Source organism: Hipposideros armiger, unplaced genomic scaffold, assembly GCF_001890085.2.
Source record: "Hipposideros armiger isolate ML-2016 unplaced genomic scaffold, ASM189008v1 scaffold_87, whole genome shotgun sequence".
Classification (NCBI taxonomy): Eukaryota; Metazoa; Chordata; class Mammalia; order Chiroptera; family Hipposideridae; genus Hipposideros; species Hipposideros armiger.
In genome coordinates, this window is record NW_017731437.1 from 3,929,470 (window position 1) to 3,955,452 (window position 25,983).

General features: G+C 52.4%; 1 protein-coding gene across 1 annotated transcript; it reads left to right on the plus strand.

The window, feature by feature from the left end:
* Positions 1 to 14,318: 14,318 nt before the first annotated feature.
* CBX2 (chromobox 2) lies at positions 14,319 to 23,435 on the plus strand. Its single transcript, XM_019644215.1, has 5 exons — positions 14,319 to 14,429; positions 14,506 to 14,549; positions 15,592 to 15,657; positions 17,883 to 17,988; positions 19,418 to 23,435. Exons 1-5 carry the CDS (start codon positions 14,358 to 14,360, stop codon positions 20,729 to 20,731), a joined length of 1,602 nt encoding a protein of 533 aa, XP_019499760.1. The 5' UTR covers positions 14,319 to 14,357; the 3' UTR covers positions 20,732 to 23,435.
* Positions 23,436 to 25,983: the final 2,548 nt, after the last annotated feature.

Genomic DNA, 25,983 nt, shown 5'->3' on the forward strand with positions numbered 1-25,983 from the left:
TCCTCCACAACTAGACTGAAGAACAAAAGGACAGCAACTTGTCTGTTCCCCTTCCCCCAATTCCCCAATTAAAAAAAAAAGAAAAGAAAAACAAGAGCATAAGCGCAGTAACATGCAGTGGTCAGCCTTCAGTCTCAGGGCCCATGACACCGTCCAAGGGTAAAGAGACGCTTCTGTGTTCTCTGCCGATCGCTGACACAAAGGACAGCAGCCTGTGTGGCCAGACCATCCTGCTTTTCACAAGAAGCTGAACACCAGCTATTCTTGGGGGGGGGGATGAAATCTCCCGATTACTAGATGTTGACAACTAATTCAGTATATTTAAAGGCCCTGCTTGCTGTTTGTGCGCCCGTGTTCAGAGCAGCAGTAGTCCCTATGGTCAAGTGTGGAGTTGTTGTTTAATGGGGACAGAGTTACAGTTTGGGAGAATGAGAAAGTTCTGGAGATGATGGTGTTGATGGTTACACACATCGTGAATGTGTCTAATGTCACTGAACCACATACTCAAAAATGGTTAAAAGGGTATATTTCATGTTATGTGCATTTACCACAATTTACATCTTCTTTAAAAAACCAGTTTGGGCTCCTCATAGGCCACACATCACGTCTGGGCATGAAAATAAGCCTACTGGCTGCCCGTTTGGGGGTGGGGACTCTGTCTCATTCCCTGTGTTTCCCCAGCACCCAGCCCTGGCTTGTCTCCTAGTAGGTGCTCAGTACTTGTGGCTTAACAAACAGCTCTTGATGTTTTGGTTATTCAATGCAGTGTCTATAATATGCAAGTGATGCAAAGAACTGTATACATAGAGAATTGTGAGCGTGGGCGCGTGCACACACAGAGAAGATGAGGTGGTAAGGAGGGGTGTCCAGGCTATCTAATGCCATCCGCAGAGTTACACTAAGAAGCCCAGACATCCAGGTTGCAACCTGTGGTGACCTGGATGTTGAAATACTTCCCTCGGATTATGTGAAAACATTTCATTTCACAGTGGAATGAGAAAGAGGATGTTGAGGGATACACGAAGCCAAAGAATTAATTGAAAGGATGTGGAAAAGCAACTAAGTCATCCCAAAGTGGCTGCGGGAAAAGGCTTTAGCATTTTCAAGTTTAAATTGCAAAGCCACCTGGAAACAGATGGGGAGCCTCACTGCGCAGGAAAAAGAACAGGCAAAATGCCCAGTCAGGTCGCGTTTTTTTAAAGATCTTCAGCCTGAAACACAAGATGCTTAAAACGTCTGTAATTTACACCCAAGACCTGGTCAACCAGCCTAGAACAACGAGAACGACCGGAGAAGGGAAATAGAAGCTGTCCCCCTTGTCGCACAGGCGTCCCCAGCGGCGCCTTTCTCTTTAGTTCCCAATTCACCTGTGGGGCCAGCAATCATGGACAGGAACCAATAAGCGCAGTCAACGAATGGTCCAGAAATGGGATCTTTATATTTATCGTGAACCCTCCTGGCCCGCCATCCCACCCTCCCCCACTTCCCCTCCTCAAACCCACCTTCAAAATCCAGACATAACCTCATCATGAACGTTCATCAACTATTCAGTAAGAGCCTGCTATGACCGTGCACCACCCCCACCGGGCTGCATCCTCCCGCACTCAGCTGGGTGAATCCCCTACGAACCCCAAAAGCCCCCCATTCTGCCTCTGCTGTGCATTGCTGCGTTCAATTAACTTGCAGGAGTACGTCGAGACAGTTGCAACTCCTGCCAACTCAAGTCCCTACCAACTGCACGGGGCTCTGAGACCCAGTCTAGGCTCGGAGGGCAAGCGTGTGGGGTGGGTTGCTGAAGGGCGCCTTGGACATCAGGTGGAGAAGTGACGGTGCCTTCCAGTTCTGGGTTTATTGTACTCTAAAGCACTTACCAAAAATCAAACTCATGCTTCTCGTTCTGAGGTTGTGGGATTGAGGTGGATGAGCCAAGGAACAGGGTGGTTGCATAGCTGAGTTTCAAAACCGATGTCAGTAGAACTGCCCGTTTTGCCTTCGGTCTAAAATTAATTATTTCCTTTCAATGCCTTTCAAATACAAGGTCCCAATTTCTTTCATATGCAGAGTGCTTACAAATAGAATAGGAAAAGACGAATAAGCTAACAGAAAATGGGTAAAGGATTTGAGTCAAATATTTGGACAGTTCTCAGAAAAGAAGAATACCGCTGGCCGGTGAATCCAGATTACCCTCACTCATGATTACAGCAAATCAAATCACAGTGAGACGTCGTTTTCCTCCCAGCGCATCTATTTTAAAAGTTGAATAAAAGCAACTGCTGGCAAGGGGTGGAAAAAACAGACACTCTCACCTAGGGTTGGTGGGCGTGGGCATTGGTGGAAGCGTCTGGAAGTGCAAGTTGGCCTCATCTACCCTTGGACTAAGTCTCACATCGAGAAAGTGCACAAAGATACTTTCTATGAGTAGCTGAAAGCAGCATTCTCTGTAATGTCTAATGCTTGAAATGATCCGAATGCCATCAACAAAACAACGAATAGATGTGTGGTGCAGACATTGAACGGGATACTACTCAGCAATAAAAAGTCAACAGACTAATGCTGAGTGAAACACGCCGGACAGACAAGAGGACACACTGTACGATTCCATTATATGAAGTTCTAAAAAAAACTGCAAACTGATCTACACTATTGAGAAGTCAGAATAGAAGTGACCTCTTGAGGGGCCTGAGGTACCTGAGTGGTAATTACACAGATATATACATGTATGAAGTTATAGTGAGCTATTTCCCTAAGATCTGTACACTTTATTATATGTAAGTTATATCTTAATTTTACAAGCTATTTTTACTGTGAACATATGTGACTTTATATACACGAAAAACCCAATATATTAAAAAAATCAAAAAAGACAAGCTGTAAATATATTTTTACCATGAGCATATATTACTTTTATATACTATATGGAAAACACAATATATAAAAACACAAAGTATCTTGAATATATATTAAAAACACAAAATATATTTTTATAGCAAGCATATATAACTTTTGGAAAAAAGGACAATGCAATATGTAAGGAAAATATAAGACAAGATTCTTGAAAGATTAAATCTCCCCTGATCCCACTGTGAAAACTGGTCCCCTCGCTTGGGCTCAGCCTCAGGAGGAATCCACAGCCCTCCCCACCTGTCACTTGGCCACCAGCTTCAGGCCAAGAGACATTTCTAAACATTTGCGCTTGAGAAATTGTAGGATCAAAGAGAATTCTAGCGTTCTGGCGGCCTCTCCAGGGGCAGGCCTTACCCCGGTATAGGGTGTAACCACATCTCCAGCCACATAACCCTGTGCTGCCAAAGCCCAAGGGAAAAGGGCTCTGGGGTTCATAGGAGGCTTCCAGCAGTGGGAGGAGGTCTCCTTTGACCGACTGACTGCAGTGGGAAGGCCCGGGAGGGCTCAGGCGAATCGACGCGCGGCCCCAGCTATGTTGAGACACGGTGATTTTTCCGTCTGTTGACTTGACAGCTGCAAAGCCAGTCCCCAAGGGGCAGGAAGAAGGAGGCGCCCGCAGCTATCCCACCCCCCACCCCCCATGCCTAAATCAGAACCAAGACGATGGGGTCTGGATGGTGGAGGTCAGTGGTGTTCACCCCAGTTGTCTGTCTGGTTAGATAATTAGTGGGTCTGCTAATCTGACCCAAGAGAAACAGGGAAGCAGAAGGAAACAGAAAAAGGCAGATCTTCTCCACGGGGACAACTCAGCCCCTTTCCACGGTGGGGCTTCTGGGCTCCCGCTGGCACCCAGATGTTGGCGGCTTCTTCCCTAAGTGAAACCACCCGTGTATCCAGCTTGGGAACACGCGCCGGGAGGGTGAGGACCACTTGGCACTTTGTCATCCAGCGGCGTGGTTCAGCTGGAAGCCAGACCATCTATGCAACCCCTTGAGGACCAGGCTGCGAGCATCTCTTTTTAAAGGCGGGAAAGCTGAACTGAAGCGGGCTCGTGAGCCCCCAGAAGACACTCAGGGCTTCTGCCCAGGCCAAGGGCACCCCTGCCCAGTCCCACTCCCTGATGTCTGTGGCCGGCCTAGACAGAAGGCCACACAAAGCTGACCACCGGAGGGCCAGACAGAGCGGAACCTGTCATGTAGAAAAATGACCAGTCATGGGCCGGCCGAGTGGCGCATTGGTTAAGAGCTGGCTTGGGACGCCAGAGGGCCCCGGTTCGGATCCCACATATGAGGGCCAGTGACACTGCCCTCTGCAGCTAAGATGCTAAACAACAGCTCAACCTGGAGCTGGGCTGCCATGAGTCGCCGGCGACGGCGATAGCATAGGTTGCAGCCCCTGTGGCAGTGGGTTGCTATGGGCTACCGTGTGTAGCCAGCAGCCAGCGTGAGCGGCCAGCAGCCGCAGTGAGCGACTGTCCAGAAGCTGGCGACTGATCTGCCTCGCCCAGGAAGAGCGCAATGATGGTGCCAACTTGCGCCAGTGAAGCAACTCCCTCCACAACTAGACTGAAGAACAAAACGACAGCAACTTGTCTGTTCCCCTTCCCCCAATTCCCCAGCGCTGTTCCCATCCCCACAATTCCCCAATAAAAATCTTAAAAAAAAAAAAATGACCAGTCATGATCCGTGAAAACCTTAAAATGCTGCCAGAGCCAGAGCCACCTCACGTGTTTTGACTCAGGTTAAAAAAATATGGTAGTTCTTTCAAGTGCTAGGTGGACCAAAGTCCCTGTTTGCTGAGAATCCTGGTTTTAGCTCTGAGGGTCCCTCATGTTGGGTATATGAGTTCCCTAAGTGCTGCCATAACAGATCACACAACCTGGACAGTTAATACAATAGGAACTCATTCTGTCCTGGTCCTGGATGTCAGGAGTCTTACATCACAGTGCCGTCAGAGCCACGTTCCCCTGAAGATTCGAGAGAAGGACCTTTCGTTGCCTCTTCCAGCTTCTGGTGGTTGACGGCCGCCCCCAAGGTTGGCCTCTCACATGACAATAGCACAAGTTCACAACCACGGGGCGGACATTGGTACAACCCACAGAGCTCATGCCAATGGCCCCAGTTTTCCTCTTTTAGGGGCATAGTTCACATACCATAAAATACACCCATTTTAAATGCTAATTCTACCAGTTTGGGTAAATGTATACAGTCGCACCAACACGACCATATTAAGTTTTAGAATACAGAAGATGAGAAAGGAAAAGACCAGACGTGGAGGGTCCTCAGGCTTTTTACAAATTCCTTTTTTTTCCTTTGTGTAAACAATATGCATTCATCGAGCAGACACGATTTTTAAAAATAAGCAAAAATTAGACAAATGTATTTCCAGACATAGACGTGGTTAACACAGAATCATTGTGTATATACAGTTGTTTAATGTGCTTTAAAAAAAAAACAAACAAAAAAACCTTAACATATCTGCCTGCCCATGACAAAAAATAAACTCTCCAATTCTTAGGGCAATAAAGCATTCTGTTGTATGGCTGTCCCATGAGAGAGGCAAAGGAAGTCCCTATGATGGTGGAGGAAATTTCTAGAACTACATCCCAGTCCAGTTTGGGGGGATATCCTGCCAAAAAGTCCGCACATGCCCTTTTGTAGTCAACCCCTGCCCCACCCCTGGCTCAGGCAAGCACTGACCTGCTTCCTGTGTCTATTCTTTTTCTAGAATTTCATAGAACTGGAAGCATGTAGTAGGTAATGCTTTGTGTCTGGTTACGTTTGCCCGAGCATGACACTTGGAGACGCGTCTACACTGCTGCTTTCCTCAGTAACCCGCTCCGTTTTGCGGCTGAGCACTTGTCCCTATACATCCGGACCGAAGCTCATTTGTTCGTCGACCAGCGAACGGGCATCTGGGTTGCTTCCCCCTTTCTGACTGTTATGAATGAAGCTGCTCTGAGTACTCTGTACAAGACGTGTGTGCACATATGGTTTCAATTCCCTTGGATAGAGACCTAGGGGGGTCTGGGCCATATGGCGAGTGTGTCTGTAGCTTTTAAGAAACTGACAAACTAATTCCCAAAGTGGCCAAACCATTTTGCATTCCCAGCGGCAGTGTGTCCGGCTTCTGGCTTCCCCACATCCTCACCAGCACTGGGCATCATCAGTCTTCTAAATCGTATCTGTCCCTGTGGATGTGTGGTTTTAATTTGCGTTTCCCTAACGAGTTTGAGCATCTTGGGAGGGGTGTGTTGACATTCTTATGTCTGCTTTTGTGATGTCTGTTTAGATTCTCTCCTGACACCTCCCCCCTCTTTTTTTTATTAGTCTCCTGTTTTAGTATCTCACGATCAGAGAACAGGGCCTGTACGGTTCCCACTTTTGGAATCTGATATTCTGTGTGGCCTTAGAGCATCAATAAGTTTCACAATTCTTTGAGGGAAGTTGAAAAAAAATACGGTCTCAGGTTGATGTAGGGAGCAGAAACCTGGCTAGCTTGAGCTGCCAAGGGGGTGTCTCAACGAGGAAGGGCCCCGGTGGATCCCAGTACTCTGGGTTTGTCCCAGGTTTCGCTCTATTTCCCCCTATTTCTTGTTCTCTCCTGCTTACCCTGCCTCTCTCCCTGGGCTGGTCTCAGGGTCTCATAGGAGACATTTAGTGACCTTAGAGGAGGCAGAAATCTCCTGTAGGGTCCTCGGGCCAATGCCCCAGCTTGAGTGTGTGCGGTCCCCAGGCCTGGAGCCACCTAAGCAACCAGGACCCATGCCCACCCTAGCACACACACAACCACATGGAGAGGCCAAGGAGCAGCACCCCAAAGGGAGCAGGGTGTTCTCTTCAGAATCATGATGAGGACACCAAACACACAGGTACATCCTGCCCCAGATACAAGACATTACAAGACATCAAGCATGTGAAGTTCTGGTCCTCTGAGGCCTAACTCCTCCATGCCGTTGGGTCAGTGGTTTCTCAGAAAGATGCGTTCAAGTCTCTGCTCCAGCGGTACCCGTCTCAATTTTTCTCATTCTGCCAGTTACCACTTCCTGCACTTCAAGCTGCCTTTCCTGTATTAAAATTCATGAACGCAAAAGGTTGATGGGTCGAAACTTTTACTAAGACGCAACAGCTTTTTTTGTCCTCTTTCATGATTTTTTAATGATTTCTCAAAAAATTAAACCAGGACCTCTTCACTTTTCCTGGTCTTTATTGTTTCTACCTTTCTTTGTCCAAAAGCCTGTTCTTCACAAGTGAGCACCCCCATCCACCAGTCCAAATTTAAGCGTCTGTGTTCAGAAATGCTGACTAGAGAGTAATGTGTAGTCATCACAGAAATTCTGGAAAATAGAGACAAACAAGTATAAGAAGGAAAGAAAAATGAGTTTTAATCTCACATCCCAGTGATAACACTTCAGTATTTTTATTATTTCTTTTCACTCTTTTTCCCATATATGTATATATTTTTATACTAGTGAGACCACACTGTGTATATGTATCTAACCCACTTTATTCGTTTAACATTACACATGGTTTTCATCATGTCATTTAAAAGGCCTTCTAAAACTTGAATTTTAAGGATAGTAAAGAACTTCCTGGTCTGAACACACCACACTCTATTTAAGCCAAGTGCCCACTGATGGGCAGTGAGCTATTTCCAGTTTATTCATAAGCTCTGCTATAGTAAACAAATCAATGCATAAGTACATGTTTCTGTGCAACCTGATTATCTTTTAATTTCCTTAGGACACGCCTGAGGTGTGGAGTCACATGATAAAAAGGCATGACTGGTGTTGTTCTGAGCGCCACAGCCAACTGCTTTCCAGAAACACTGAAGCCACTTACGTCCCCACCCACGGTGCATGAGTGCCGACTTCCCTACGTGCCCACCCAGCTTTTACCAGGGCCTTTAAACTGATTTTTAATTTCATTGAGGACTTGAGGGTTTCAAACCACAAATGTGTGTTGCCTTGGAATGAATCCACCCCACACCTGCCTTTAAACAACTCACGGTTATGGGTAGGCTGGGGCCCCAGTGCTGTGCCAAGCGTGGTGGTGGAGAGGGCGCACCAACTCCATCCCACCCTGGTGGGAAGGCTGGAAACCAAGAAACAATTCAAGGACAATGTACAAATTAAAGAAACCACGAAACCCACATTTACTTGCAGGAGCCTGCTAAAGTTCAAAGAGAGGCTGTGTGCGCGGGTGGGTGGGAGGAGGTGTTATAAGCTAGAGTATTTCTCTCCACGGGGCATTTTGGCAATTCGTGTCAGAGTCATTAAAATGCTTGGATGTTTTCATGGGATTTTCAAACCAAAAAAAGTGACGGACTTTGATCAGAAGAAATCATGACGAAGAAGCTGCAAGGAAACCAGCTGGCATGACTGCTGGTCCATACTGCCCCCTGGTGCAAACTGCCCCCTGGTACATACTGTCCCCGATATATACTGTCCCTGCTATATACTGCCTGCCCTTGTGCACACTGTCCCTGGCATAAACTTTTACCTGATACACACTGCCCCTGGTCCATACTGTCCCCTGGTCCACACTGCACCTGCTGCCACCCTTCTGCAGTGCCCATGGCAGTACATAAACTGCTCGTACCATTGTCTCAGCGGTGGGACCGTGGTCCTGGCAGTCATCTCCTCCCAGCCCCCTCCACCCTTCCAGGTGAGGATAAGGTGTCACGTCCTGCGTGGCAAGGGCAAATGGGACACGAGAGGGGCGGCGCAGATTGAATAAGATCAAGAGACAGAAGTCAGATTTGAGAGCAAGACCAAGGGACTCAGCCTAAGAAAGACTGAGCCCTGAATTAGGTCAATGCTTGGCTTTTATTGAGAATTTTCAAAAGAAGCAAAACTGCAGAACGGTGAATCATTAACCGTGTATACGTGGGTGCCTTAAGGCTTGTTCCCATTACCGGACCCCTTTGTACTCCAACAAATGCTATGCCTTCGTACATCACTGCACAGTCCCAGGACACTCTGTTACATGTCCTCCCAGGGGAGACAACTGATATCATTCCATCAGGTCTCAGTTTTCCAAGACGCCCCCCGAGAGAGCTTTACAGATATCATTCCATCCGGCCTCAGTTTTCCGAGACACTCTCTCGACTACAGGGTATAAGGCTAATGCAGAGGGGGTGGTCGTGGGATTGGCTGTAAGGCAACAATAAGGTATGCTCCGTGCCCAGTGGAAACGTCAGAGGTCAGCTGCCACCCATCAGCGGCCCCCACCGAGCCTCATGGATGAGCGGGGCTCAGGCCCAGCACCACCCCACTGGCTTCTAAGCCGCTCCTGCCCCAGCCCACCACACCCGAGTCCTCCCTGGCCATTTTCACATTTGAGTGGCAGGCAGTACCCTCTTCATTCCTTCAACAAGCGCCTGGTGTCTCTCGTGCCCTCTGGACACAGTGGAGACAGAGCAGTGACCTAGCTGGACCCAACTCCCTGGCCCCACGGGGTTCACTGGGCCAAGCCACTCTGTACTGATAACGTGGCTTCATGTAAGTCTCGAGTCAGGCGGCGGCTGCCTTCCTACTTTGTTCTTCTTTTTTGAGATTGCTTTGATGATTCCAAGTCTTTTGCATTTCCTACAAATTTTAGAATTAACTTATCAATCACTTTTTTTTTATGTAGTATGTTGAGATTTTGATTGGGATTGCATTAAGTCTTTAGATCAATATGGGGGGAACTGACAGCTTAAAAATAGCAAATGTTGCAGTCAATAAACAGACTTGTTTATTTCAATCTTCTTTCATTTCTTTCAGCAACAAAGAAATCAGAATATATTGAGGGGAGACCAGAGCCTGAATATTTGTTATTATAGAAATTTTTTATAAAATTTGAGTTTTAAAAAATAAATTATGAGCTTAAAAGCTAGATAACTCAGGAGACAGTACTTTATGTAAACTTATACACAAAGTGAAAATTTTCAAATTGTTCACAAAGCCATAAATTGATCATTAAAACCCTCTTCACTGGCCCCCATTATCTGTGTTTTAGGGATCCTCTTGGACAATCTGTACACTTCCACCAGCACACAAATGCCTTTTGGTTGCACAAAAGAAATAATACCCTATGGATTTGTAGTGGGTTGAATGGTAGCCCCAAAAAGACACATCCAAGGGCTAATTCCATACCTGTGAACGTGACCTTATTTGGAAAGACGGTCTTTGCAGATGTGATCAAGTTAAGGATCTCAAGATGCGATCATCCTGGATCAGGGTGGGCCCTGATTCCATCGGGTCCCAAGAATCTGCAGAAGCTGCTAGCGACAGTCTCCGGTCACCAGGAAAATAATTAGCAATCTCATGAACATGTGTTATTTGCAGCTTTGGATCCCCAAACCAATGACCAGTTTTTAGGTAAGTGCTTCCTCCTCTGGATTTTAGAACTTTGTTAACTGTAAGTTATTTTGAAATGTGTGAAAACAATGCATTTCATACTGGAAAATGGCACTCATAAAATCGTTTGACACAGACAACTCTGCATCCCGCAAAGGTCTTGAAAAAAACACAGCTGTGAGATGTGTAACACGAGATTATTCATTTGTGTTAGACCACCGAATCCAGTGCATTCAGAAGTGCCCTCGATGAGCTTCTAACTCCTAGTGAGGCTGAGACTACGGGGACAGAGGCAACCCAATCTAACTGAGGTGGGGGTGTAAATTACTGCAGCCCCCTCCCCACACACACACACACCCTGGGATCAGCTTGGCAACAGCTCACAAGATTAGATCCACGTTCCCTCTAACACAGCATCTCGACATGCTGCCCCCCCCCCGCCAGATGTGCCCGCACAGTGCACATGCAAAGATAAAGACATCCGACACTGCGCTGTTTCCAGCGGAAGGAACTGCAATTGGGGACTGATATGAATGCAAAATTAATAAGTGACACCCTTTAAAATAAAAGCCTTAGGCAATGGAGATCTCCCATAGGGGGCTGTGGTCTGGTCTCCAGAGCAACATTAGGAAGGGCTTGGTTAAATGTCGGTTTGGGGCTCCTACAACAGTGTTCCTTAACCTTCCCTACCCCCAGGATCCAAGGGGAGGGTCCAGTCTGTGTAGGTGTTTAGGGGCGATGCAGTAGGCTAGGTGGCCTGGGGCAGGTCCCAGGAGCTTAAAAGGCTTCTCTGCCAATTCAACCTTAGGGGGGCCTACTGAGTGCCACTGGGGCACTGCCTCCAGACGTGGCCTACCTGCCCCCACACACACACACACCACGCACACGTGGGAAATAGCAGGAATGGGCTCCATAGCCTGTGGCCTGAAGCAATTAAGGATTCCTTTTCCTCATCTGTAAGACGGCTGCGACAGGCTGCCCTTTGTAAGAAGTGTTCCATACAGTGTCAGCTGCAGCCGGCCTCTGAGGTCTCCTGGGTCAGGATGGGGGGGCGGGGGAGGGGGGTGCCCAGGGGTCAATATTTGCATGTGTGCCCAGGGGACTCTTAGGCAAGCTGAAAGCTTGAGAACTTCCACAAGCACCCTAACCGTGCTTATTTTTATTTGAGTTCTGATACGTAAACACTGCATGTCACATATGTATAATATTTATCCAGTACAGATACAGAATCAGCATCACATAACACAGCAAGCCTGCGAGTCACACCTCAGTCTTGCAAATGTGAGGGGACCTGGGTGGGGACAAATCATCACGTTAAATATCAAAGGCTATGCAATGTATTATATGACCAGAGTTTATCCCAACCAGGTCTTGGGGGTGCATCCAGTGTGGATGGTGGTGGTCACTCCTTTTAGCCAACTCTGGTTGCAATAATGAGGCGGTATTTGCAGAAAAACTATTCATGTTCCCAGATTAATTTAAGTAACTGTATGACTTTTGCTTAAAATACGTTTAAAACGTATCCCTTGCAACTCTATAAACCTGTAGTGTCCAGTATGTGACTACTAGCTCCATGCAGCTATTTAAATGTATTAAATAAAATTAAAAACTCAATTCCTGAGTAGCACTGGCCACATTTCGAGTGCTGATGAGCCACAGATGGCTGGTGGCTCACGTAATGAAGAGCGTGGATAGAAGTTATTTCCATCATCTCTGGAAGTTCTATCCGGCAGCGCTGCTAAACTCTCCATCCTATATTAAGTCGTGCCCAGGTGACAGCAAATGCTGAATAGCTATTGGTGAATTAGAAAATAATTGTTCTGACTTGTCTTAATAATTCTTACATGTAACAATCAAAACAGAAAACGGAATCTGCTTTATCCCCAACCCACATTTTGACACAATTATTTAGCTTGCTTCTGCCTACTTCCAGTTTTCTTTTTAACGAACACCTCACAAGTGTTGGATCATACCCTCACCCTATTTACCTGATAACTTACTTCTACTCAAATCTGTCACATTTGTTTCTCCAAATAAATTATCTAAACATTATTTTACTCAAACTGGGTGCTCATAGTTGGATAGACGATGTATGTGTTAAAATTCCCAAGAAACTGATTCTTTTTTCCAATGGGTTAGGATCAAATTCTCAACAAATTTATTTCTTAGGGGAAGAAAGAATTCTTTTCTTTAAAAAAGGGGGTGGGGGTGGGGAATGAGCAAGTATCCAGGATACCATATATCACCAAGAGGAAACTGGAAACTTCCAGGGCAAAAACCTCACACCCAAGATGAATTCTGCAAGGAATCGTGCGAGTTGAAGCTGATTCAGCTGCTTGTCTGATTACAATAAATATACCTTTGGTCTCAGCCCCACAATAGGCTGCCTGGTTTCACAAACTGGGAACAGAAAAAGAGCTGGAGAGAGACTGTCAGTGGTTCTCTCCAACCCAGCAGTACAGGTTTTACCCCAAAACAAGAATTCTGGGCTGGGGGCCCCTCCCAAATGAGCAATCATTTCCCCTCACCCCCACCCCCAGCGAATCGTCCTTATTCCCACCTCCTTTGCAAACAATACTGGAGTTTGCAAATGTTAGCCAAGTTCTCTCCAGGGTATCAGATGAATGTAACCGATTTAACCAAAAAAACTGAAAAACATGCCAGAAATGGAAAGATGGATTCCTGCAGCTCTGAATTTCCTATAGTAGGCCTTTCTGGTAAAACAACAAAATACATTTCTCCAGCAGAATCCTTTATAAATATGGTTTTAATGGTCAAAATTACATTGAGACAGTCTCCTGCAACAAGAAACGACTTTTTGATGTGCTCAACAGAGTACTGTGCAGCTGCGTTCACGGAAAACACAAAACCAGAAAATGAATTTTCATTGAGTTAAATTGTATTGATGCGAATAAAGTTAAGGCTGATGTTTATCTCCTTTATTATGCGTTTGACTTCCTCAGTTTCAAGATCTAAATGACTGAAGGGGGAAATGGTTCAATGGAATACGGATCTTAACAGCAGAAAATAAAAGGGTAGCCTGCCACCGAGGACCCCAGAGAGGACTCCAGGCCACCCCACTTCTCAACGCGGTCGTTTACTGTCTGCCGCGTGCGATTGACCCAAAGGATCTAGATTTCCAAATCCTGGCGGGCCCATGAATGACTTAGTCCCAGGTTAGAAATACCGCCTCCAATCTCGCTCCCACCTCTCACATTCATTTCATCAAAACCGTGAAACACATTGAAAAGTGCAGTTCCTTTTCTCCCTTCGTGTGCCCTAAAACTTGGGGGCTGGGTGCCACTCTTCATAACTAAAAGTAAGAGCACGGATCAGTTCGCGTTTTCAGTTGATGCCTCTTCCTCTCTCGCCTTTGCAGGGAAAGGCCGGGCTGCTCAGATTGTGCTGCCCACCCCGACCCCCCACCCCCCATCTCCCCTTCGGCGCTTTCGTCTTCCCTTCCTTCCCCAACCCCCAGACCTTTTGCTCCCACGCAAAACAGGTCGAGTGCCCGAGATCGAGGGAGACCAAATTCAAAAAGACGGCGGCGGGGGGAGGCCGGCGCGCTCCGAAGCAGCGCCCCTCGGAGGCGGGGGCGGGAAGCGGCCGCCTCGCTCCGTCCCGACTTCCCCTTTCGGGCCAGAACAATGGCTTTTGGCCCGGAGGAACGAAGTTCGGAGGAAGCCAAGCGCACCCCGGGGGCCAAGCGGGATTCCGCGGTTGACTCCCCAGGTCCGGAGCTGCGAGGCGCCCCCCTCCTCCCCGGGCGCAGGACCACCCGGGCGCCTGGGGACCCCCACATCCGGCCGGCGCCCCAGCTCAACCCAGGACCTAAGGCGCAGACCCCGGCCCCGGGCGCGAGGCCGAGCCCTCCGTGAACAATACGCGCCCCGCCCCCCGGGGCCCGCCCCCGCGCGCTCATTGGCCAGTGCCGGATTGGGCGGCCCGTGGGGGGCGGAGGCGGGCCAGGGAGCACGGCCCAGGGCCCCGTGGCGGAGGTGCGCGTGCGCGGGGCGGGCCCTGCGCGGGCGGGGGCGGCGCTTTGTGCGCGGCGGCCGCGGAGGTGCGGGGAGCGGCAGGCGCCGCGGTAGGCGGGCGGGCGCGCGGCAGCATGGAGGAGCTGAGCAGCGTGGGCGAGCAGGTCTTCGCCGCCGAGTGCATCCTGAGCAAGCGTCTTCGCAAGGTGCGTGCGGCCCGGCCCGGCCCGGCTCGCCCCGCGCCCGCCCGCCCCGGCTCACGCGCCCGTTCTCTCCCCGCAGGGCAAGCTGGAGTACCTGGTCAAGTGGCGCGGCTGGTCCTCCAAGTGAGTCCCCAACAATGCGGCTGCTGCCTTCTTACCGGCGTCGCTCGGCCCCGGGGAGGAGGGGGGGACCCTCGGCCGCGGCATCGGGGTGGGGGTCGTCGGCGTACAGCGCGGGAAGTTCCGCGGGGTCCCCGCGGGCTCCTCCGGCTCTGCGGGGAGGGGGGCGCCCAGGCCGAGCAGGGCTGCCCTTTGTTTTCAAGCCCGAGGAGTGCGGGGCTGGGCGGTCTCCCCTGGGACGCCCCTCAGGTCGCCGCCTCGCCCCGCTTTCGGCGCCCTGGGCCTCTCTTTCCTGCGCGCGGCCCGCCTCCCTCCTGCGCGGCGCGCTCCTCCCGCGCCCATTTGTTGCATGCGCCCCCGCCCGCCTCAGCCCTCCCCGCGGACCCGAGCCCCCCTCCTCGTGTCCATATTTCCCCCGCTGTAACCTGAGCTTCCTATTGATGAATGTAGGGCTTTCTTTTTTCTTTATTTTTTTTTTCTTTTAATGGAAGGGAGGGGACTTGGCATCCCCGGAGGGGGCTCTGTTTACAGTCGCTCGCACAGACCCGTTTCCCCTTTCTTCCCGGACCTCACTTTCCTTTCTTTGCTTTCCCCTCCCGGTGCCCCGGCCCGCGCTCGCTTGGGCGCCAGCCACATTGTTCTTGCTGTTTGGGCTGCGCTTCTGTGCCCTTCGGCCTCCCCCTCCCTGCATCCTGGACACTCTTCCCTTTCCCTCGCTGGCCCCGGGCCAGGCTTTGGGGGCTTCCCTGTACCACTTTCCATTTTGTTGGGATTTGTTTTTCTCTCAGAGGGTGAATGTCGATTCCTCCTGAGGCCGCATGTTAATGGCGGGGTGGGGGGGGGGCGGTTTTCCTTTGGGTTTAAAGATAAGGTGCGGGCTTCAAGGGCTCCAGCCTCCTGGAGTGAGTGGGACCTCATCGCGGGCATGGGTGACCTTGGGGAACTGCCCCAGCACCCAGTGCCCTTGCCATCAGCAGGGATTGGCTTTCTGAAGTGGCGCGCCGCTGCCTGCTGTTTTACTACGACCTGCACTTTGCTTTTCCAGACACAACAGCTGGGAGCCAGAGGAAAATATCCTGGACCCACGGCTGCTCCTGGCCTTCCAGAAGAAGTGAGAAAGTTACAGCTCGCGTGGGAGGGGGGAGGATGTGCAGGGGGGATGGTGGCCTGTCACACATTCATGCAGGGTCCTGGGCTTGGGCTGTCACCAGGGCCTCTGGTGACATCTCCATGGCTGTCTGTGAAGGTGGAGCAAGCTTTGAGGTCCCAGATGGTCATCCCCCCTCCTGTCTGTTGGCTGGTTCTGCGTCTGGACCTAAGGGGTCACTGGGTGCTGCTTTGGTCTTTCTGACAGTCAGATTTGCCAAAATGAACCTTCTCGAGTCCTTCGTGAAATTTTCTAGTTTCTCTTCTTGGCCTTTTCTGTTTGCAAGCAGGACTAATAAAAACTAGGATGGTAGGTTTGCCATAAAAATGCAGACCTGGCCCTGCATGTGGGTGCCATTGAGCAAGAGAAGGCCCAGAGAGGGAGCTGGAACACTCAACACAACGTTTGGCCTGTTACGGGGTATCTGTACCAAGAACAACACATTTTTTCCCCTGGGCTGCAAAACCCATGGTACTGCGTGAGCACCATGGGAGCCCCTGGCCAGTCTCCTTATGAATTTGCTTTTGTAATTCTAGATGTCGTTTCTATTTTTAAGTAGGAGACTTGGGTTCAGAGAAAGGCCTCCTTGAGATTCTTGGGGGAAAGGGTGGTGAGAGGGGGGCATGGATGAGCCCCCCATTTGGGCACGAGAGTCCAGGAGTGCTGTGCCAGAGCACACTGGGCGGGGGCGGTGTGGGCACTTGGCTGGGCATTGCCCTCTTGATAGGAACAGAGAAATTAGTTGCTCAAAAGCTGTCCCCGCTGGGGTCAGTCCGGCCAGCTTGTTCTCTGGTAACTCAAGCTGTGTCCACTTTTTCCTCATCCTAGCTGGCCATTTTGGGTGTTCTCAGAGGGGTGGTGACAATGGGGGGAAAGCGAAGGTGGGCTTTGGGCAGGCTGAGAGAATGCAGGGCTCGGCCCGGTGCCTTTGGAAACGTTGCTCAGCAACGTCACTGGCAGCTAGGTGATTCGTAACTTGGTCCTGTGAGCCTTAGGGGCAGAGTCCTGACGGGAGAGAGCACGTGCTGTTACCTTCACTTTGGGTTGTAGTACAACAGACAAGAAGTGGGGTTGGTGAATAGCTGCAAGGCGGAGGAGTTAAAGCCATCGGGTGGTCAGGATTACATCCTGGGGGAGAGAAAACTGGGAAGGTGGTTGCTCTACCTTTCCCTGGAAACCAGAAAGATCCCCCCGGAAACTGGGAGCTGGCAGTTATTTGCTTGGCGTGGGGGTGTGGCCTTTGTAAGAAGTCTGAGGTTAACAGCCCTCAGGTACAGGAGACTGGGAGGGGGGAGGAGACCCATGAGATGCTCCTGTCCTAGGAGGCAGGTTGGGGCTGCTTTGGAGGGTGAGCTCGGTGTGGTTGTGCTCATTGGCTTCTTTAAGAGAGCACCTTCCAGGCACCAGTAAGATGCTTGTCCGTTTTAATTACCGGGAAGCTTCTCCAGATAGCTTCTCTTCCCCGGGGGTAGCCTGAAGCACAAGCCTCGTCTGGGCTGGGCTGGAGGCCCTCTCTCGGATTCATGACCCCCAGTCACGGGGGCTGGTTAAAGGTGTCCTGCAGGCGGTGTGGGCTCTGAGGCCTGGCCACTTCATCTAGAGCAGAGTGCAGGAACAGAGAGGTCTCAGAAACAGGAACGCGAGAGGAATGGGTACCGGAGTGGAATGGGCCTGGCGCCCACGCATCCCCTGTGCTCCTTGGACCTGTGGGATTTTGTGTGGGTAACGGGGGGCGGGCGCTGGGGGCAGTGGTCCTCGCCTCCCTGCCCTGGACTCTGATTTGAAGTGGGGGGTTGGGCCATGTGCCCACGAAGACTCCTAGTGACATTCCGAAATTCCCACTGAACGTTCTACCCACAGAAGGTGGCCTGGATTAGCACTGGGTCATTGTAAGTGGTGGCAGAAAAGAAACCTGGAAGACTGTTTGTTTCCTAGCTTTGCTTGAATGTCTGTGACTTGTCTTTTCCCAGTGCAAATGAAATAAATGGATATTCAGATATTATTGACCCATTTTCCAGAGAAGGGGGTCTGGACCTCTGCCCGGGATATGTTAATTAACAGGATATGTTATTGCAGTGAAACTGATCATAAGCTACCATGGGCTGGGCTGGAATGCTGGGGTGTTGGAAGCCATGGGGCTCCGCGTGGCGGGGAGAAGGTCTGTGACCCTGACTGATGATTGTCTTCAGGGAACAGGAGAAGGAGGTGCAGAACCGGAAGAGAGGCAAGCGGCCCAGGGGCAGGCCACGGAAGCACACGGTGATGTCCTCCTGTAGCCGGCACTCCAAGCTCAAGGTGGGTGGCTGATGCCCAGCGTTGGCTGCTTACCCTCCAGCCCTCGGGGCAGAGTGGCAGGTCTCGGAGGTGGAAGGGTTGAGGGCTTTGGGAAGTGAGACCCTGGCCTGCCTCCCTCCTTGCTGCCACTCAAGCCTCTGCCATTGGCAGCAGCAAGCTCAGAGTCCCCCTTCAGGGCCCCGCCGTGGCCTACCCCCTCCTGAGCTGGTTTCCTATTTGACGTCCCTTCTGCACTCCTTTATACTGAAGAGCAGGCTCAAACTTGGCTGCTGGTCATTACTCTCACCCCCAGCGGCTTACGGGGAACAGAAAAGCACAGGAAGTGTGCACACAGTAGGTGCTCATAGGTTTGTCCGGTAGACGCAGCTGCATGGGCAGCCCACAGACACACACACACACCTGGGCTCTGGCAGTGCCCTGCCTCCTCCAGTAGTTCAGAGGCAAGATGGGATATGAGGTCGCCAGTCTCGGGTGTGCCTGGCACCTTTCTAAGGGGCCTGATGCCACATGCTGTGGCCAAAAGCATGGTCACTTACCTAAAACCACCCTTCCAGGAGGCTCTGGGATTCCTGCCTTCGGTCTCATTGGTTAGTTTGCACCAGCCTCATTTTGAGAGCTTCTTTTTGAACAAGATAGTGGGGGCTGCAGAAGTCCCACTGACTGCAGGAGAACGTGGGGTGTTTGCATTGACTGGCTGCACTGGCCAACCCTACAGCTCAGGCTCTCATCAGCTGGGGTGATGAGTTGGGGAACCAGCCAGGTAAGGAGACCTTGAGACCCCAGGTTTGATTCTGTTATCTCCAGTTCACTCAGGCGAGCTTTGTGGCACGGGTGCGACTGTTGGCTCTGTCTCCCTGGAAGTGTACCTTTTAAAATGCTGACCCATTGGGAAACATGAGGCCATGAGAAACAGAAGGTGTACTTCGTATTTGGGGTGACACCCAGGAGACAGGAGGACAGTGGGGTTTTTTCCTGTGTCCTGGGAGGTTCTGAAGGGGTCACATTTGGAAACGAGGAGATTGAAGCAAGATGCCCACTTTAGATTCCAAAGCTCTTGTGCACACTGCTGCTTTTGACACGTAACCTTAGGAGACGCGCGGGTTGTGCTGCTCTGAACTTCCCGTTTGGAATTGTCTGCTAGGAGCTGGCGCTAAGCTTGCATCCCCCTTGAAAGCTAATAGCACCCAGCAGCTACAGTGTGTTTGTTTTATGAACCACCTGTTTGTTTTTTCTTTTCTACTTTTAACTGCATGTCATAGAACCTCGTTAGGCCCTCATGCGTCCTTTCTGGGACAAGGCAGTGAGAAATCGCTCCCTTCTGGCCGCCTCTAGCCTGGAAGCCACAGGAAGTGCTGGCTTCAAGACTTCCGACACTGGACCCTGGGAACCAGACTGTAGAAATGGTGACCCCTTCCCTTTGTCTTTGCAGGAACCTGATACCCCCTCCAAATGCAAATCCAGCAGCTCCTCCACGTCATCCTCGTCCTCGTCCTCGTCCTCAGATGAAGAGGACGACAGTGACTTAGATGCCAAGAGGGGTCCCCGGGGCCGCGAGACCCATCCGGTGCCTCAGAAGAAGGCGCAGATCCTGGTGGCCAAGCCAGAACTGAAGGACCCCATCCGGAAAAAGCGGGGCCGCAAGCCCCTGCCCCCGGAGCAGAAGGCAGCCCGGAGACCCGTGAGCCTGGCCAGGGTGCTGAAGACCGCCCGGAAGGACCTGGGGGCGCCGGCCAGCAAGCTGCCCCCTCCGCTCAGTGCCCCTGTGGCTGGCCTGGCTGCCCTGAAGGCCCACGCCAAGGAGGCCTGCGGTGGCCCCAGCGCCATGGCCACGCCAGAGAACCTGGCCAGCCTGATGAAGGGGATGGCCGGCAGCCCCAGCCGCGGCGGCATCAGCTGGCAGAGCTCCATTGTGCACTATATGAACAGAATGAGCCAGAGCCAGGCCCAGGCCGCCAGCCGACTGGCGCTCAAGGCCCAGGCCGCCAGCAAGTGCAGCCTCGGGCTGGACCTCAAGGTGAGGACGCAGAAGGGGGAGCTGGGGTTAAGCCCTCCAGGAAGCAAAGTCCCAAAGGCCCCCAGCAGTGGCGGTGTGGAGCAGAAAGTGGGGAACGCAGGGGGCCCCACACACGTCCACAGCAGCAGCAGGGTCCCCGCCAGTTGCCTGGGCCCCCAGCCTATACCCACCCAGGAGCTGAGTCTCCAGGTCTTGGACTTACAGAGTGTCAAGAATGGCACACCTGGGATGGGCATGGTCTCCCGCCATGCCACTGCCACCAAGAGTGTCCCTGCCACCACGCCAGGCACTGGGAAAGGCGGTGGGGCTGGCCCCACCGGGGGCAGCGGGCCTGGCATGCTGACCGACACCAGCAAGAGTGAGAAGCTGGCCTCCAGGGCAGCAGCTCTGCCCAGCCCTCCAGGCAAGAGGGACTGTGTCAAGGGCAGTGCAGCCCTCGGAGGGCAGGAGCTGGGCCCTGGGGCCCCGGGAGACGGGCGCAAGGTGGCCATGCTATCAGAGATGAGCACCGGTGAGGAGAACAGCAGCTCCGACTCAGACCCCGACTCAGCCTCGCCCCCCAGCGCTGAGCAGAACCTGTCGGTGTCGGTGCAGACCAGCCAGGACTGGAAGCCCCCCCGCAGCCTCATCGAGCATGTCTTTGTCACCGATGTCACCGCCAACCTCATCACGGTCACGGTGAAGGAGTCCCCCACCAGTGTGGGCTTCTTCAGTCTAAGGCATTACTGACTCCGCAGCCGCCGCTGCCGGGGCCTCCCCTGCCCTTCTCTGGCCTCTGGTTTTCTTCCAATAAGTGACCCCCACCCCAGATCCTCTGCAGGGGCTGCATGGCCTCCTTCGAGAGCAGGCGTGGAAGGCCTCCTGGACCCCGGCCTTGCTGTGACATCGGGCCAGGGCGCTCCCTTGATGCCTTGCCAGGGCCTGGCCTGGCCCTGTTCCTACCTCTGGGCCTTCACTTCGCTTCCTGTTGGCCTCAGGAAGTCTGGGCCGCCACCTGCAGCTGGAGCCAAACTGAACTGCCTGTGATGACGGTGGTCGGTTTTCTTCCCGATTTCCCTGGGACACAGGTGTTAGAGGAGGGAGATTCTGATGCGGCTTGGCTGTTCCTGCCCAGTGGTGGCAAGAGAAAGTGTACTGGGGGGTAGGCGAGAGTAATAACTGCAGCCCCCATTGTTGGGCTGGGAGGGGCAAGTCCTAGCACTGTTGCACCTGAAGAGCCTCAGAGTTTTGGGGAGCAGGAGAAGGGTGTCACTCTAGCTGCCCTCCTTTTCTGCTGGCCTGTGCGAGGACTCCCTCAGTCCTGTCTCTGGCCCCACAGACTGTCCCCAGCGCCTGAGGAAGGAAGGAGTGAGGGCAGTTGCTGGACGTGGGTCCCCCACGTCCTGCAGGCTGCCTGCTGTTGTGTAGGGGCTTGGCCGTAGTTCCCATCCATGGAAACGGCACCACCTTTCCCTGACAATCCTCCCACCTTTGGGAGTTCCATGTTCTCAGCTGAGGAGCTATAGCCCTGTACCACTTGGGAAATGGGACAAAATTGGAGTGGCCCTCCTGGCAGAGGGCCCCCAGAAAGGCTGCATCTGCCAACCCAACTGCCCCCCTCAGGTGGCCGAATTAGGAGCTAGCTGCCTGAATGGCTCCTGACCAGCGTCAGAACTGTTAACAGAGAGGTGGGTCAGTGCATGGGGTCATAGGTCTTTGTGATGCCAAAAAGAAAAAAGGGGTTTGGGGGGCTCCCTTTCTGGTTTCAGTTATTGGTTAAAGTCAACCAGTAGATGTGGGGTTCTTCCTTAATCCCCAAAGCCTTGAGTGCAGGGGACAGCCCAGACTTACGCAGTGGACTCTGGTTCCTGCTGGAGGGGCCTGCTAGAGCCCCCGTCTCCGCAGTCCCTCACCCTCCATGCCAAATAGGACGACATGGCTTTTGTGTAGCCAAAACAATTTCAGCAGTGTGCCTTTGGGGACAGCTCATGTCCAGGACCTCTGAGGGACATCCAGATGCAGCAGGAGTGGTGCCCACCTTGGCAGACTTGAGGGCTTGGAGTCCCAGACAACCAGGCGGAAACTGGAAAGTGGGCACTGGAGGGAGACTTGCCCCTCCTCTGTCTCAGCAGGGAGCGACTCCAGCTCACTGCACAGCCTGAAAGAAGGATCCCAGCAGACTGGGCCATGGCTCCAGCCTCCCCTGTCCCCAGACACCCAGGTGCCCCCTGGGTATGACTATAAAGGGGCCCCCCTAGGCTGCCCCCCCCCAAGGGGAGCTGACGGCCTCCAGGCTTTGCGGCTTCTTTCCTGCTGGCACCGTGCTGCCTTAAGAGGCTGCAGAGCCAGACCAAGAGCAGCTCCCCTGCAAAGCCCATGGGGCAACCCTGGGCATCCAGGAGCTGTGGGCTGACCTGACACCCCCAGCAGCCAGGTCTCCAACCCCGACTTGGTGCCTTTCTGTTTACCAGCTATTTCAATCCCAAAGTTTGAATCTGCAAACACCTTACTCCAGCCACTTCTGGCTGTGTTGTGTTTTTCTTGTTTGTGACGCCAAGCAGTTTGTGTTTATGTGGGCGCGTGTGCAGGTGTGACAGCCTTCGCTGGAGTTGGACCAGGTGCTCAGAGTTGGTCATGTTTACCAATAAATAAAATTAGTACTTTTTTATTTGCTGCTATGTGTGTGTGTGCACGTGTGTCTAACCATCAGTCACACATCCAACGAGATTCCTTGTTGGTTCGTTTTGCAGGGGTTCCAACCTACGTGACTGCGTGGAATGCATCCCGGTGTATGTTGAATGGGTATTTTAATCCTATCGCGTCTTTCTGTTTGCTTCTGTAATGGGTAGGAAGAAATGGCTAGTCTGTCCCCTTTAAAGGGTTTGCCATATTTCTATGTATCTTTTGGTACCAAAAAGAGTGTTCCTTTGTAAATTTGGTACACTCAAAGTTCTGGCCTGACTAAGGGCTCTGGGCCTAGAGGTTTCATTAGGAAAAAAAATTGGGGAAAGGACCAGAGCTTTGGACCGGTGCCAATCACTGGCATGATCTGTGTTTTTTAATTTTTTTATAAAAAGCCAAATCATTCATGTATGCCACTTCTAATTGCTTTAAACTGGCTGTTTGTTTGTTTTCTTAAAAGAGAACAAAAGTGGATATGTTATTACCCTGGGCAACTTAAGATCTTTGTTGAAACAGGACAGCAGCCCAGCCCCCATTTTCAATCAGGACCAGTTAAAGGATGTGCTCCCCCCAGGAAGCCCACTGTGCTTGGGGGGAGAGGGTAGGTCGAGGGGACATGTAGTGCCTAGATGCCCAGAGTTTTGCTCACATGCACCTAAAACTTCTGTGCATTTTCTAGTATTTTTGGAAAACTAACACTAGCAATAGGTTGCAGATTTTTTTTTTTAGACTGATGTTAATTTATTTGGCAGGGGAAAGACATTAGCAAATGTGTCCGATTTTTGTCCGTTTGTTAACTTTTAGTATATCAATAAATATTTTTTTAACTTGTCAGCCTGGCGTACGTTGTGAGTGGTGCCTGGAAACAGCTCTCTTCTCTTTCATTTTCTTGAGGCAAGTACTTCTCCGGACATGGATGGAATCGGACTGAATCTGAGGAGGAAAAAAATCAAAGGCTTTGGGAAAGGTTTAGCCACTTTCATGGGAGGCGGAAGGATTTTTTTTCTAAGCAAAGGGGTGGGATTGATTATAGAAGTGAGTCCCTATGCCAGCGGTTCACAAAGAGGGCGACTTGGCAATGCCTAGAGACAGTTCTGGTTGTCACAAGGTGGGGGGACGGGGGGAGGCGTGAATCGTTGATACTGGCATCCAGGGACTGTACTACATTGTAAACTCACTTTGAGACATCTCCCAAAGACATACTTGAGGTTAAAACAACCCTAAAATCCTCTTCTCCCCACCCCCACCCCCAGTATCCAAACTGTTGGAAAGCTACCCAACCCCTTGAATCCCCCACATGGTAACACTTTAATAAAAGAACAGAGATGGAAGACTGCAGGGGAGTTGCTACAAGCACACGAAGCTTGGAGTGATCGGGGCTACTGTAACTCCTAACCCAGGGCTCATGATAAAGAGATGATTGCTTCCTAAATAACCTCCCTGGTCCTTTAGGGTTGGTGTCACCCTCAGCATGAATTTATTCATAAATGTCATCCTCCCGAGAGAATCAAGCTCCCTTTGAAGTGAAGAGAGAAGCTTGGGCCTGGTGTTGGCCGCCACTGGTTGGAAGGCTAGTTGGGGCGAAGGCCTGACTGTTGTAGCTCGGGAGCAAGTTTCCACTGCGGCTAGAAATGCAACCCCAGCTGTACCTGACTCCAGGAAAAGCCTGTGGATTTGAAATCAGATGCTTACCGGGACTTACCGGAAGACTGCTGGCATGTTTTCCTTTGTTGGGTCTTAGAGGCTGAAGCTGTTTTGTTTTGGGGAAGGTGGGCTGGGACAACCCTAGCTGCGCTGTCCCGTGCCTTTTGAGAATTACAGGAAGGGGTTGAGGATGGCCAGGGAGGAGCAGGCTGGCGGAGCTGGAGCAGGCGCTACCACCCGATGGCGATCCTGGCTTTCGTGGGAGTCATTTCTACAGAGCCTGGGCCAAACGGGCGCGGGTCCTGGTCCACACCAGCATTTGTTAGTTTTCTGCGCAGCTGATCTGATTGCTTAATCCACCTCCTTCCCAGAAGAATAGGCTGGCCTGCCAAGGGGCCAGACTCGGCCGGAGCCCCGAGCTGCCGGGTCCATTCTGAAGGCGTCTGGCATGACCGGTGCATCCAGGCTCCCAGACGCGGACCCGGCTGGCTGGACACCGCCTCCCTCCCCTCCACCTTTGCGGCTTGAGGGTCTGGCCATAGAGAGGGCGCAAAGGGGGCACCCACGGTGCCCACTCTAGCGTGCTGTTGGGTAGGGGAGAGGGAGCGTTCCCTGCTCCTTTCGGGACCCAGAAAGGCACCAGCCGCCCCGGGAGGGGATGGGCCACGGGGAGAGGGGCTGAGGCCAGCGCCTCTAGAGGGCGCGCGCGCCCCGCCAAGTGCTGGCCGCCGGCGCTTCGGACGCGCGGGGGAAGTTCCCCACCTGGGGCTCTGAGCTGCCCGCAGGAACCGAATTGCATGATCCGCACCCCGACCGGTCCAAGCGGCCCACAGCAGCCGCCGTTTCCGAAGTCCGGAGGAAAGCCCTGGCCCCAGCCCACAGCCTCTTCCCCCGTGTCCAGGCCCCCGAGGCTGGACGCCCGCCGTGGAGCCCCGACAAGCCCTGAGCGGGCGGGTCTCGGATTCCAGCCGGGTCTGGAGGACTTTTCGGTAAGAAGAAAGCGCACAGGCCCCCAAAGCACTGAGGCAGGGCTGTCAGCCGTCGGGTCTGCGGCGCACGCCCAGGGCCTCAGCTAGGACCCGTGCGTCGTGAGCATCAAAGGAGCAGTGAAAGGGACCCGACCCGACGCTCTCGGGAGAGGTTGAAACATTCCAGTTCAACCAGTGTGTGTGCTGCGACAGGCTCCACGCCGGCGGCGGCCGCACCAGCCGGCCCTGCCCTCGGGATGCAGGGGACCCGCCCGGGCGGGAGGCGGCACCGCGGCCCGGGCCTCCACACCTGGTCGCTTCCCCGGAGAATCTGCCCAGGGAACGGAAACCCGCAGAAGCAGCTCCTGGTCAAACCCCACGTGGATGGTGGCCCGCCAACCCGGGAAAGGGGGCAGAGTCGGCGCCCGTCCCTCTCCCTAACCGCGAACACGCAGGAGGACGACCCGGGAGAAGGTCCCGGCCGAACAGCAGGGGCCTGGCCTGAAGGCTTGACCGCCGTCTGCGACCCTCACCCGGCCGCCCCACTCCACTTCCGCCCTCTGATTTTGGGGGCAGCCCACGCAGGCCCCTCACGTCCGTAGGGCGCTCAACACTCGGTGACCCGAAGCCGGGCCGCTCCCCCCCCCCTGGGTCCTCCCACGCAGGTCGCAGAACCGCGGGGAGGAGGCTGGAGGAGCTCTGCCAAGG